This window comes from Microcaecilia unicolor, chromosome 6 (assembly GCF_901765095.1).
Source record: "Microcaecilia unicolor chromosome 6, aMicUni1.1, whole genome shotgun sequence".
Lineage (NCBI taxonomy): Eukaryota > Metazoa > Chordata > Amphibia > Gymnophiona > Siphonopidae > Microcaecilia > Microcaecilia unicolor.
In genome coordinates, this window is record NC_044036.1 from 199,096,458 (window position 1) to 199,108,800 (window position 12,343).

At 42.4% G+C, this 12,343-nt stretch overlaps 1 protein-coding gene across 1 annotated transcript in view; it reads left to right on the forward strand.

The window, feature by feature from the left end:
- The window catches only part of CACNA2D2 (calcium voltage-gated channel auxiliary subunit alpha2delta 2), a 1,426,314-nt gene that overhangs the window by 1,166,515 nt on the left and 247,456 nt on the right, over window positions 1-12,343 (forward strand). The window contains exon 11 of the mRNA XM_030206789.1: window positions 2,089-2,196. Coding sequence (XP_030062649.1) covers window positions 2,089-2,196 — 108 coding nt within the window. The remainder of the gene's footprint in view (window positions 1-2,088; window positions 2,197-12,343) is intronic.

Below are 12,343 nucleotides of genomic sequence, written 5' to 3' on the forward strand. Positions count from 1 at the left end.
AATTTAATAATGGTCTATAGACTTTTCCTTTAGGAAGCCGTCCAGACCCTTTATAAACCCTTCTAAGCTAACCGCATTTACCACATTCGCTGGCAATGAATTCCAGAGTTTAATTACACGTTGAGTGAAGAAACTTTTCTCCGACTGCAGCACCAACAGCTAACCAAGAGAATTCAGCATGGGGCCTCCAAGCTGCATGGGTCTTGACCCTGCCCTCACCCCCGCCCCTGCCCCTCATCCCACACCACTTACTTAGGAAACCTATGGAAGGGAACAGGCCCAAAATTGTCAACTGGTCCCAAGTTACTTCACAGGATTAATCCATTGCATGAACATATGAACATAAGAATAGTTATACTGGGTCAGACCAATGGTCCATCCAGCACAGTATCCTTGTTTCTAGTAGTGGCTAATCCAGGTCACAGTACCTGGCAGAAATCCAAATAATAGTGAGATTCCATGCTATCAATCCCAGGGCAAGAAGTGGCTTCCCCATAATAGCAATATTATGCTAGCAAACTATGGACTTTTCCTCCAGGAACTTGTCCAAATCTTTCTTAAACCCAGATGTGCTAACCGCTGTTACCACATTTTCTGGCAATGAATTCCAGAGCTTAACTCTTCATCGAGTGAAACAATATTTCCTCCTATTTGTTTTTAAAGTATTTCCATATAACTTCATTGAGTGTCCCCTAATCTTTGTACTTTTTGAAAGAGTAAAAAATTGATGCACTTTTATCTGTTCTAGACCACTCAGGAGTTTGTAGACCATCTCCTCCACCATCTCTTTTCCAAGCCGAAGAGCAACTGGGGGCAGTTAGATCTTTCCTAAAATATAATGACTTCAGGGCCTTAGTTTAGGTGATCTTCTTTCCTCAATTGGATTACTGTAATTCCTTGTATTGTCAGGTTACTAGTAAATTACAGAACCGATTACAGTTATTACAGAATACTGCTGCTAAATTCATTAGTGGAGTGGGTTGTTTTGACAATATTTCACCTTTCATGAGAGATGTTCACTGGCTTGTCTGATTTTCAAATCGATTTATGGTTTAAATTCAGATGGCCTTGGAGAATTGCTTGAGATTCCCTGTTCTGGGAGAAATCTGTGTTTTTATCAAACCTTACAATTCAGCTATCCTGTTTTAAAAAAATATTCAGTTAAACTCAATTTATGAAGATTCTTTTCTTTTTCAAGGGACATAGTTTTAGAATATTCTACCTACTATAACAATGAAAGATTTGCCATCTTAGTCGTCTTTTAGAAAGGTTTGATAAGTTTGATAAGTAATTATAAAATTAGGATACTGATTGTATGATGATAATATTTTGTTAACTGCTGTGAATCCTTATGGAAGCAACGGGCAGTATATAAAACCCAAATAGAATACAATAACCTCTTTAGCCTTTTCTCATATGAGAGGGGTTCCATCCCCTTTATCATTTTTGTTGCTCTTCTTTGAACCTTTTCTAATTCTGCTATATCTTTTTTGAGGTACAGTGACCAGAATTGCACGCAGTACTCACGGTGTGGTTGTACCATGGAGCTATACAGAGGCATTATATTATTCTTGGTTTTATTTAATTTACTATCCGTTTCCTAATAATTCCTAGAATCCTATTTGCTTTTTGGCCATCGCAGCACACTGGGCAGAAGATTTAAGCTTATTGTCTACAATGACACCTAGATCTTTTTCTTGGGTGCTGACTCCCAAGGTGGACCTGTGGTTATAAATATGTGAAATGTAATTAGGAAAGTTCAAAATGTTCAAAGCATGGCATGGCATTTTCAGTTAGCTTTTGGATATGACCTTAGGGTGGATAGTTAGCATGAGATGCCTGACTTCTTGTTACTGTTGCTTTGATTCCTTTTGTCTTCAGAGTCATTAGACTATTGCTGTGTCTTGACTTTTTAAATATGTTTATAGATAGATATTAAACTCTGTAACTTCTTTTGTTGTTTTTAGGTTTTTATTCTTTTATTTTTTGTGGATTACCTGATGTATTCAGAATGCAATAGGCTGTGTGTTAAGTTCTTAAATAAATAATTAACATAAATATGTCTGTTCTTTCCTCTCCATACTTCAGACCAACGTCACTCGGGCAAACTGTAACAAGATGATCATGATGTTCACAGATGGAGGAGAAGACCGAGTGCAGGATGTTTTTGAGAAATACAACTGGCCTAACAAGACGGTGAGTTCAGCAGCACTCCACTGCGTGCATAGGTGTCATGTCATCTAGGAAACCTTTCAGCTTCTCGATTGCTTGTTCTCGTCACTGATCTTCGTATGCTCTGCTGCCTCAGACTTAGCATGGAAATAAAGGTTAATAAAAACAAACAAAACAGAAGAAAATGATTTCTTTTATGAACTAACTATTCATTTTGTTGACTGGCTTTGGGAGGAAACCCCCCTTTCCTCAGGTAAGGATAACTATCACCTGTATTCTCTTATTTTTGTTTAGTTTTCTTTATTAACCTTTATTTCTGTGCTTTCAAGAATGTTGGGTAAAACATCCAGCTTAACTTGGGTCTTATTTCTTTATTTATTAGAATTTATTTACCGCCTTTTTGAAGAAATTCGCTCAAGGCGGTGAGCAGCAAGAATAAGTCAAACATAGGCAATAGACCATTACAGCAGTAAAAATATTCAAATAACAATATAGGGTATGGAAAGTATAATACATTACAATGTTAACAGAACACATATAGAATATTTTAATAGACAGCATAGGGTGTAGCAAAATATGGGATATATAATAGATAAGATTGAGCCACAGTTCTCAGAGTGCCACAACCCAGTCGGGTTTTTCAAAGATTTTCCACAATGAATATGCATGAGATCTATTTGCATATGATGGAAATAGTACATGCAAATCAATCTCGTGCATATTCGTTGTGGAAATCTTAAAAACTCGACTGGGTTGTTGTCCTCAAGGACCGTGATTGCCCCACCCCTGAGACAGAGTAATGGGAGTTAGAAAATAAGGGTACTAATTAAACAAAGTTGTGTATGACGTAAGAAAGGTGCACGAATATTATCTCAGCCTGGGTAAGAGTGGATAAGCAAGCCCTACTACAGTATGTGAAATCGGTATTACTCCCTGTGGTATGAGACGGGCAAGTTAGTTACCATATTTCACGTATATACCCACACAAGGGATATAACTTGCACCCCTATATATCCTGTGGAAGAGAAGGACAATGTACCTGTACCTTTGTATACCCACGCATGCTCAGTTCATGATGCCAAGCTGAGCATAGTGTGGGAGTGTAGGCCTGGGTGTCGGAGGCATGCCACAAATGCTAGACTGGAGGAAAAGCAAGGTAAGCCAATATGAAGGAAAGTTTTACCATTAATTGGTGGTAGTCCATTTACAATGCCAAAAAGAAGTCACATACAGTCGAATATGTAAAAGAAGATGGAAATCGTGAACTTGGGTGTATATTTTCCATTGTTAAGAAGTCTGTCCATGAGTGACACAAAGCTACAGGAAAAACTGAAAGAAATCCACCCTAGGAAACACGCACGATGTGTAAATCTGCTACTGTGAATAGGCAAAATCTGAAACAGTTGGTACTTTCACAATGAGATAGCTGCAGGGTTGTGTTCCACCAATCAGCATCAAACAGAAAGCTACAGCATTAGCCATAGACATGAAGATCCCCGATTTTTATGGAGGCGTGAACTGGGTGTATAAGTTTATCCGTAGGAATGACTTATGTTTTCGAACTAGAACAACAGTTGGTCAAAAGCTACCAGATTATTGGGTAGAAGAAAAATGGGTACATTTGTTAATTTCATGCAAGAAGAACGTAAGAAGATAACTTGTACCAGAAGTCATGATCAACATGCACGAGGTACTGATGAGTTTTGATGATCCAGTAGCAAGAACAGTTGCTGAGCGTGGTACAAAGTCGGTCGCTGTAACAACTACTAGTCTGAAAAGACAAGTTTCATTGTTGTGCTACTATGTACTGCAGATGGAAAGAAGTTGAAAATGCTTGTTCCCTTCAAACGCCATAACTATGCCATGTGAACAATTCCCAAAGTTTGTGTTGTTAAGTGCAACAAAAAGGTGTGGATAAATGGGATATTACTAGTAATCATTTCTATAACATTACTAGATGTATGTAGTGCTTTCTCTAGTGTTTTTGTGCCTGGGGCAATGGAGGGTTAAGTGACTTGCTCAGGGTCACAAGGAGCTGCAGTAGGAACTGACCCCAGTTCCCCAGGATCAAAGTCTGCTGCACTAACCATTAGGCCTCTCCTCCTGCAGATTGAATAAATTCATGTTTTTGTGCTCCTTCAGGTGGGTTTTTCAACAAGAAATTGTAGTAATATTTGACTCCATGACAAACCACAACTGGACTCATTTAAGAAAATGTTAAATGCTACTGTAGCCCATATAACAGTAACCCCTGGTGGACTAACTTGCAAGCTACAGCCTCTAGACATAGTTGTTAACCATGCATTTAAATGTCTCTTAAGGAAAGAGTGGGATAAACGGATGCATGATGGCAGACACTCATTTACTCCTTCGGGGACATAGACAAGTGCTACTTATGCAGAAGTCTGCTGCTGGATTGACATCGCATGGCAGGCAGTGAAACCACAGATGATTATCAACAGATTTCAAAAAGCAGGCTTACTTGGAGAAGAAATGTTATATGACTCTGCTGATGAGGAGGGATATAAATTCAATAATGACGAAGCGGAAGCATTCGCTGCAGAACATTTCAACTACTTAGATGATGATACAGATTTTGAAGGTTTTCCTTCTAGTGACAAACAAGATCATGTTTGAGACACTGTGAAGAATGAATGCCATAAACTTATATCTTTTAATAAGAAGTATTTTATGCAAACCATTTGGGAGGATTTTTTTTTTGAAAGCTGTAGAATGTCTTCTCTACAGTGGTCTTGAAATGTAAAGACGAGCATAACCCACACAATGCATTTCCAGGATGTAGAAACATGTACACTCTGCAGGTTATATATGCAAAAATATGGCACTTCTTCCATTAAAAGCCTAAGAAAAGAGCCAAGCTTTCACTTGCTTTCTGAAGTGGAAATAGTCCTGTGGTAAGTGAAGCCTTTCAGGGACTACATTCCAGAGTGTGGGGGCAGAATTAACAGCCTTCCTCAACCCCTTTCATCCCAGCTGCTATACCTGGTCTCCATGACTAGCAATGAACCAAAAACTGGGAAATGAAAGAGGGTTAGGCAAACTAAAGGTTCAACAAGTCACATTTATTCCGTAAAACATAAAATATCAAGACACAGAAGATACAGTAGTTGTTGAGAGGAAGACTATGCCTAGGGTTACCATACGTCCGGATTTACCCAGACATGTCCTGTTTTTGAGGACATGTCTGGGCGTCCAGGCAGGTTTTGCCAGTCCGCCCGTTTGTCCGGATTTCTGGACAAACGAGTGGGTGGGCGGCGGACCTATCCTAGCCTCCCCTTCCCTTCCCTTACTTACTATCTACTGCCCTGGTGGTCTAGTGACCTCTTTGGGACAGGAAAGAGCCCCCTCTTTCCTGCCCGGAGCGCTGCCCTTGCCCTGCAACCTGTTGCTGTGTGATGGTCTCGGGATTCAAAATGGCCACCGAGAGTTGAAGCGGCCTCGCAAGACTTCAACTCTCGTCGGCCATTTTGAATCCCGAGACAGTCATAGCAACAGAATGCAGGGCAAGGGCAGCACTCCGAGCAGGAAAGAGGGGGCTCTTTCCTGCCCCGAAGAGGTCACTAGATCACCAGGGCAGTAGATAGTAAGTAAGGGGAGGGGTGGGGAATATGTGACCCGGGGGAGGGGAGGGGAATATGTGAAAGGGGCGGGGTGCGAGCGAGAAAGGGTGGGGCGAGGATGCGAAAGGAGCATGGTGTGGGCGGGACAGGGGCGTGACATGTGTCCTCTTTTTCAGAGGACAAAATATGGTAACCCTAACTATGCCCTAGCGATAGTTTCATCAAATAAACACTTTTTGGCCTTTAGCATTTCCTGCAGACGTTAGGATCCTGGTTTAGCACCAGTAGCCTTAGGCTGAATGTAGGAAACAACTGCAGATATTATTTTCGTGGAGATCTATCAAATCTGGGCGCTGGCTTGGTGCGGTAAGCTTTGCAGATACTTAGATAGCTTGTGCTTCAGAGTGTAGGGTATCTTGGGGTTCTGTTAGACTGTAAGTACTTCAAATTAGGAATGTTGTCAGGAGGCCTTCAGGTTGAGATTATTAAGGTGTTTGAAAATTGTTATCTGGTGTGAATTTCCGGACAGTTTTGCAAGCTGTGGTATTATCAGTGCTAGATTATTGTAATTCATTGTACTTGGACCTTTCAAAATTGAAGATTCAGTCTCTTCAACTCGTTCAAAATGCTGCTACTAGGCTTTTGACAGGATTGTCAAATTTTGATTACTTCGAAGGAATTGCACTGGCTTCCTGTATTTTGGCAAATTAGTTTTAAGGTGTTGACCGTAATTTTTAAGGCCTTGCTTGAACAATGATGCACCCCTGGCTTTACCTTCATCTTTAAGACTGTATCAGCCATTTCATTGACTGTGTTCTTCGGATAAACTTTTATTGGACATTCATTCTTTTAAGTGCATTAGGCTTGAAGGTAAACATTCAGCAATGCTTTAGGTTGCAGGCATAGCTATTTGGAATACTTTGCCTGTGAGCTTATGGAGCTCATTTTCAAAAGAGAAAAAACTCTGCATTTGGACATTTTTGTATTGATCGATGATTGAGAATGCTCTTACCTGTTTTGCTTTTTGCACTTAATGGATGATGAGTCTTTTTTTTCCACTTCCTTTTTTTCTTCTTAGTGTATTGGGATAGATCCCAGGGAACCACTGCAGTTTTCACTTTTAAGTTGTACTTTTGCATTGAGATTTTTCAAGTTTTGCACAACTATATCCTTTGGAGTAGCGTGTGGGGTAGTTGAAATCACCAATTATAACTGTCTTACCTCTTTCCTAAGGTCTGTTAATATTTCAAAATCTTTCTGTTCATTCTGGCCAGGCGGATGGAATACACTCCAACCACTATCCCTTTCCCTTTTGCACATGGAATTTCTAGCCATAAGGATTCAGAGGACAAAAGTCCTGCAGAAATTTTAGTTTATTCAATTTGAGGCTTTTTTTTAACCTACAGCCCTTTCCCTCCACCAAACTGATCCACCCTGTCACTGTGATATGATTTGTACAGAGTCCGTTGGTTATCTTCCTTCCACCAGGTCTCAGAAATGCCTATTATATCTATCTTTTCATTTAGTGCTATATGCTCTAACTCTCCCATCTTATTTTTTTAAGCTTCTAGCATTTGTATGGATACATCAGACAAGGTTTTTTTCCCCCTATGAACAGGTAAAATAAATGTGGACAAATGCAAGGTTAATGTGGACAAATGAACATTAGAAAGAATAATCCAAATCATAGTTACCTGATGCTAGGGTCCACCATGGGGATCAGCACTCAAAAAAAAAGATCTGGGTGTCTGTCACTCTAGATAATCCACTGAAATCTGCTCAATGTGCGGTGACGGCTAGCAAAGTAAACAGGATGCTAGGAAATATTAGGAAAGGGATGGTGAATAAGACCGAAAATACTATAATGCTTTTGTATCTCTTCATCGTGCGTCCGCACCTTGAGTATTGTGTTCAGTTCTTGTCGCCGTGTCTCAAAAAGATATAGCAGAATTAGAAAAAGTTCAAAGAAGAGTGACCAAAATGATAAAGGAGATGGATCTCCTCTCCTATGAGGAAAGGCTAAAACATTTAGGGCTCTTCAGCTTGGAAAAGAGACAAATGAGGGAAGATATGATTGGGGTCTACAAAATTCTGAATGATGTAGAATGAGTAGAAGTAAATCTATTTTTTATTCTTTCCAAAAGTACAAAGACTAGGAGACACTCGAGGAAGCTACATGGAAATACTTTTAAAACAAATAATGGGGTTTAAAAAAAGGTTTGGATAGCTTCCTATAAGAAAAGTCCATAAGCCATTATTAAAAGGACTTGGGGAAAATCCACTGCTTATTTCTAGAATAAGCAGCATAAAATGTATTGTACTGTTTTGGGATCTTGCCAGGTACTTGTGACCTGGATTGGCCACTGTTGGAAACAGGATGCTGGGCTTGATGTACCTTTGGTCTGTCCCAGTATAGCAAGACATGGGGAAGCAACTGCTTGCCCTGGGATTTGTAGTATGGAAAGTTGTAACGATTTGGGTTTCTGCCAGGTACTTGTGACCTGGCTTGGCCACTCTTTGGAAAACAGGATTCTAGGCTAGATGGACCATTGGTCTGACCCAGTATGGGTTCTTATGTTCCTCATCAGTTGACAGTGATAATTTGCAATCAGTCAAGTCTGTCTGCTTTTCATTTAAAGGTACCTGGTCTACTATAGCCTTTGGAGTGGAGGATTAGCCTAGTGGTTAGTACAGCGGACGTAATCTTGGGAACTGGGATCAATTCCCACTGCAGCTCCTTGTGACTCTGGCAAGTCACTTAACCTCCATTGCCCCAGGGTACAAATAGTACCTGTCGATACTATGTAAACCACTTGCAGGGCCCAAGAGACAGGCAGAGCTCCAAAGTCTCAATGCGTGGAGGGATCATGGTGCTGGAGGAGGGTTTTAGTTTGTTAGGAAATGGGGCAACATTCTGGGGAAGGGGGAGCCCTACCTTAACCAGGGTGGGACCAACTGCTGGAATCGGCATTAAAAAAGGAGATAGAGAAGCTTTTAAACTAGAAATGGGGGAAAGCAGTGGCGTAGCAAGGAGGGCTGCCACCCGGGGAGGTTCGCCGTTGCACCCCCCCCCCCCGGGTGCAGCATGATGACACCCCCCCCTCGGCGCATCAACACCCCCCCCCCCCGACCCAGTGCCTAGCTTCCTCAGCTCCCTCCAACCAGCTCCCGCACCCTACCTTTAAAGAAATTTCAGAAGCCGTGGAGAGGCGAGGTGCAGCGCCTCGCGCCTCCATGTAAAAAAAGCGTGGATCGTCATTGGGCCTTCCCTCACGCTGTCTGTCCTGCCCTTGCGGAAATAGGAAGTTGCGTCAGCGGAGGGAGGGACAGACAGCGTGAGGGAAGGCCCGATGACGATCCACGCTTTTTTTACATGCAGGCGCGAGGCGCTGCACCTCGCCTCTCCACGGCTTCCAAAATATTTTTAAAGGTAGGGTGCGGAAGCTGGTTGGAGGGAGCTGAGGAGGGTAGGCACTGGGTCGGGGGGGGTGTCATCGTGCTGCACCCGGGGGGGAGCTGGCAGGGAGCCCCCCCCCCCCCCCCGAGCTGACACCCGGGGCGGACTGCCCCTCCCCTTGCTACGCCACTGGGGGGAAGGCCGACAGTCGCTCAAAAGCGCATGGTTCGGGATAAGGTATCTTTCAAAGATATCACCAAAACAGGGAAGTTGGGGTATCCTGATAGTGAGGTTGCAAAAGAGACCGTAGTAGATCAGGTGTCAAATAAAAATCAGACAAAAGATTGCAAATTAATACTGTCAAGTACTGACCATGATGTAAATATGAACAACAAACATAGTTTGAAATGTCTATATGCAAATGCCAGGAGCCTAAGAAATAAGATGAAAAATTAGATATAATAGGCATCTCTGACACCTGCTGGAACGAGGATAACAACTGGGACACTGTCATACCGGGGTACAAATTATATCGTAGTGATAGGGTGGATCGAATTGGTGGAGGGGTAGCATTGTATATTAACGAGAACCTTGAATCAAATAGATTGAAAATTCTGCAGGAAACAAAACACTTTTTGGAATCACTGTGGATTGAAATTCCATGTGTAAAGGGGAAAAGGATAATGATAGGAGTGTACTACTGTCCGCCTGGCTAGGATGAACAGACGGATGCAGAAATGTTAAAGGAAATTAGGGATGCAAACAAACTGGGCAACACAATAATAATGGGTGATTTCAATTACCCCAATATTGACTGGGTAAATGTAACATTGGGGCACGCAAGGGAGGTAAAATTCCTTGATGAAATCAAGGACAGCTTTATGGAGCAGCTAGTACAGGAGCCGACGAGAGAAGGAAAAAATTCTATACCTAGTTCTTAGTGGAGCGCATGATCTGGTGCGGGAGGTAATGGTGCTGGGGCCGCTTGATAACAGTGATCATAATATGATCGGATTTGATATTAGCTTTGAAGTAAGTATACATAGGAAATCAAATACTTTAGCGTTTAACTTTAAAAAAGGAGACTAAGATAAAATGAGAAGAACGGTGAAAAGAAAACTTAGAGGAGCGACTGCGAGGGTCAAAAATTTACATCAGGCGTGGATGCTGTTCAAAAACACCATCCTGGAAGCCCAGGCCAAATATATTCCACGTATTAAAAAAGGAGGATGGAAGACCAAATGGCAGCCGGCGTGGTTAAAAAATGAAGTGAAGGAAGCTATTAGAGCTAAAAGAAAATCCTTCAGAAAATGGAAGAAGGAACTGACTGAAAATAATAAGAAACAGCATAAGGAATATCAAGTCAAATGCAAAGCGCTGATAAGGCTAAGAGGGACTTCGAAAAAAGATTGCGTTGGAGGCAAAAACACATAGTAAAAATATTTTTAGGTATATTAAAAACAGGAAGCCGGCAAAAGAATCGGTTGGGCCGCTAGATGACCGAGGAGTAAAAGGGGCGATCAGGGAAAACAAAGCCAGGAAGATTTGGATGGGATACCGGTGCCAGAAATGGTATTTGAAGCTGACGAGTCGGAGAAACGTAATGAATTCTCTGTAAACCTGGAGGATGTAATGGGGCAGTTCTACAAACTGAAGAGTAGCAAATCTCCTGGACCGGATGGTATTCATTCCAGAATACTGATAGAACTGAAAAATGAGCTTGCGGAACTATTGTTAGTAATATGTAATTTATCCTTAAAATCGAGCGTGGCACCGGAAGATTGGAGGGTGACCAATGTAACGCCGAATTTTTAAAAAGATTCCAGAGGAGATCCGGGAAATTATAGACCGTTGAGTTTGACGTCGGTGCCGGGCAAAATGGTAGAGAGTATTATTAAGAACAAAATTACAGAGCATATTCAAAAGCATGGATTAATGAGACAAAGAGAGGCATAATCGAACGTGAACGCCCATCTCCATGGGCGTCTATGTCCGAGAACGGGTACGTGAAGGGATGGGACAGACAGTATTTTCGAAAAAAATGGGCGTCCATCTTTCGTTTAGAAAATACGGTTTGTAAGGACCAAAATGCCATGGATTTAGTTGTTTCCGAGCTGGGCGTTTGTTTTTTAGCGATAATGGAAACTAAAAACGCCCAGCTCAAAAACGTCCCAATCCAAGCCATTTGGTTGTGGGAGGGGCCAGGATTCGTAGTACACTCGCCCCTCTGACATGCCAGGAGACCAACTGGACACCCTAGAGATCAGTGTGGTGGACTTCAGACAACGCTCCCACATGCATAGTTCCCTTTCCACGGGTGCTGAGCCCCCAACCCCCCTCCCCCAAAACCCACCACCCACAATGTACAACACTACCATAGCTCTTAGGGGTGAAGGGGGCACCTACATGTGGGTACAGTGGGTTTTGGAGGCCTCCCATTTACCAGCACAAGTGTTACAGATAGGGGGGATGGGCCTGGGTCCGCCTGCCTGAACTGCACTGCGGTACCCACTAAAAGTGCTCCAGGGACCTGCATACACGCAGGCCTCTAGGACTTGTTGCTGCTGTATAACCATGGCACACCAATTGACACCTGAAGACTAATGTCTCTGAAAACGTTCTTTATTTGAATAAGCACGTTTACTCACAGTTAACTGCAGATCAGAGGTTGTGCCCCACTGGCAAAGAGTCTCCCTGGTACTGAGATTAGCAGTAGGTCAGAGCTGGCAGAATGCTGTACAATGCCTTCTTTCAGCCACATTCAAGGTAAGAACTAAGTTCTGTAACGTGGCTAACACATGAAAGGGATCTAAAACTGGCTTACAAAAATGGCCACTACCTCATGGACTACCGAAAACAAAACAGGGCACACTCTGACCCAGTAAGCAGAGGGAAAAGCACCATGGGAGAACCTACCAACTACCAACATCGTGAGCATTTAACACAAGCTAGTGGAATCATGGAGCAAAATACCCTACACCCACCACAATGCATTGCTGATGTGACTCTGCAGTGCGCATAACAGAAAAGGTGTCACACTCACCCAAGAGCCACATCAGAACCAGGGAAAGGCTGTCAGAGGATAGAACACATTCTGCTGTCATGGAGGTGGGTACGGCATTTGAGGCTGGCATAGATGCTGGAAATAAAAGTTTGTAAAGTGGGGTTTTTTTGGTGGGAGGGAGTTAGTAAC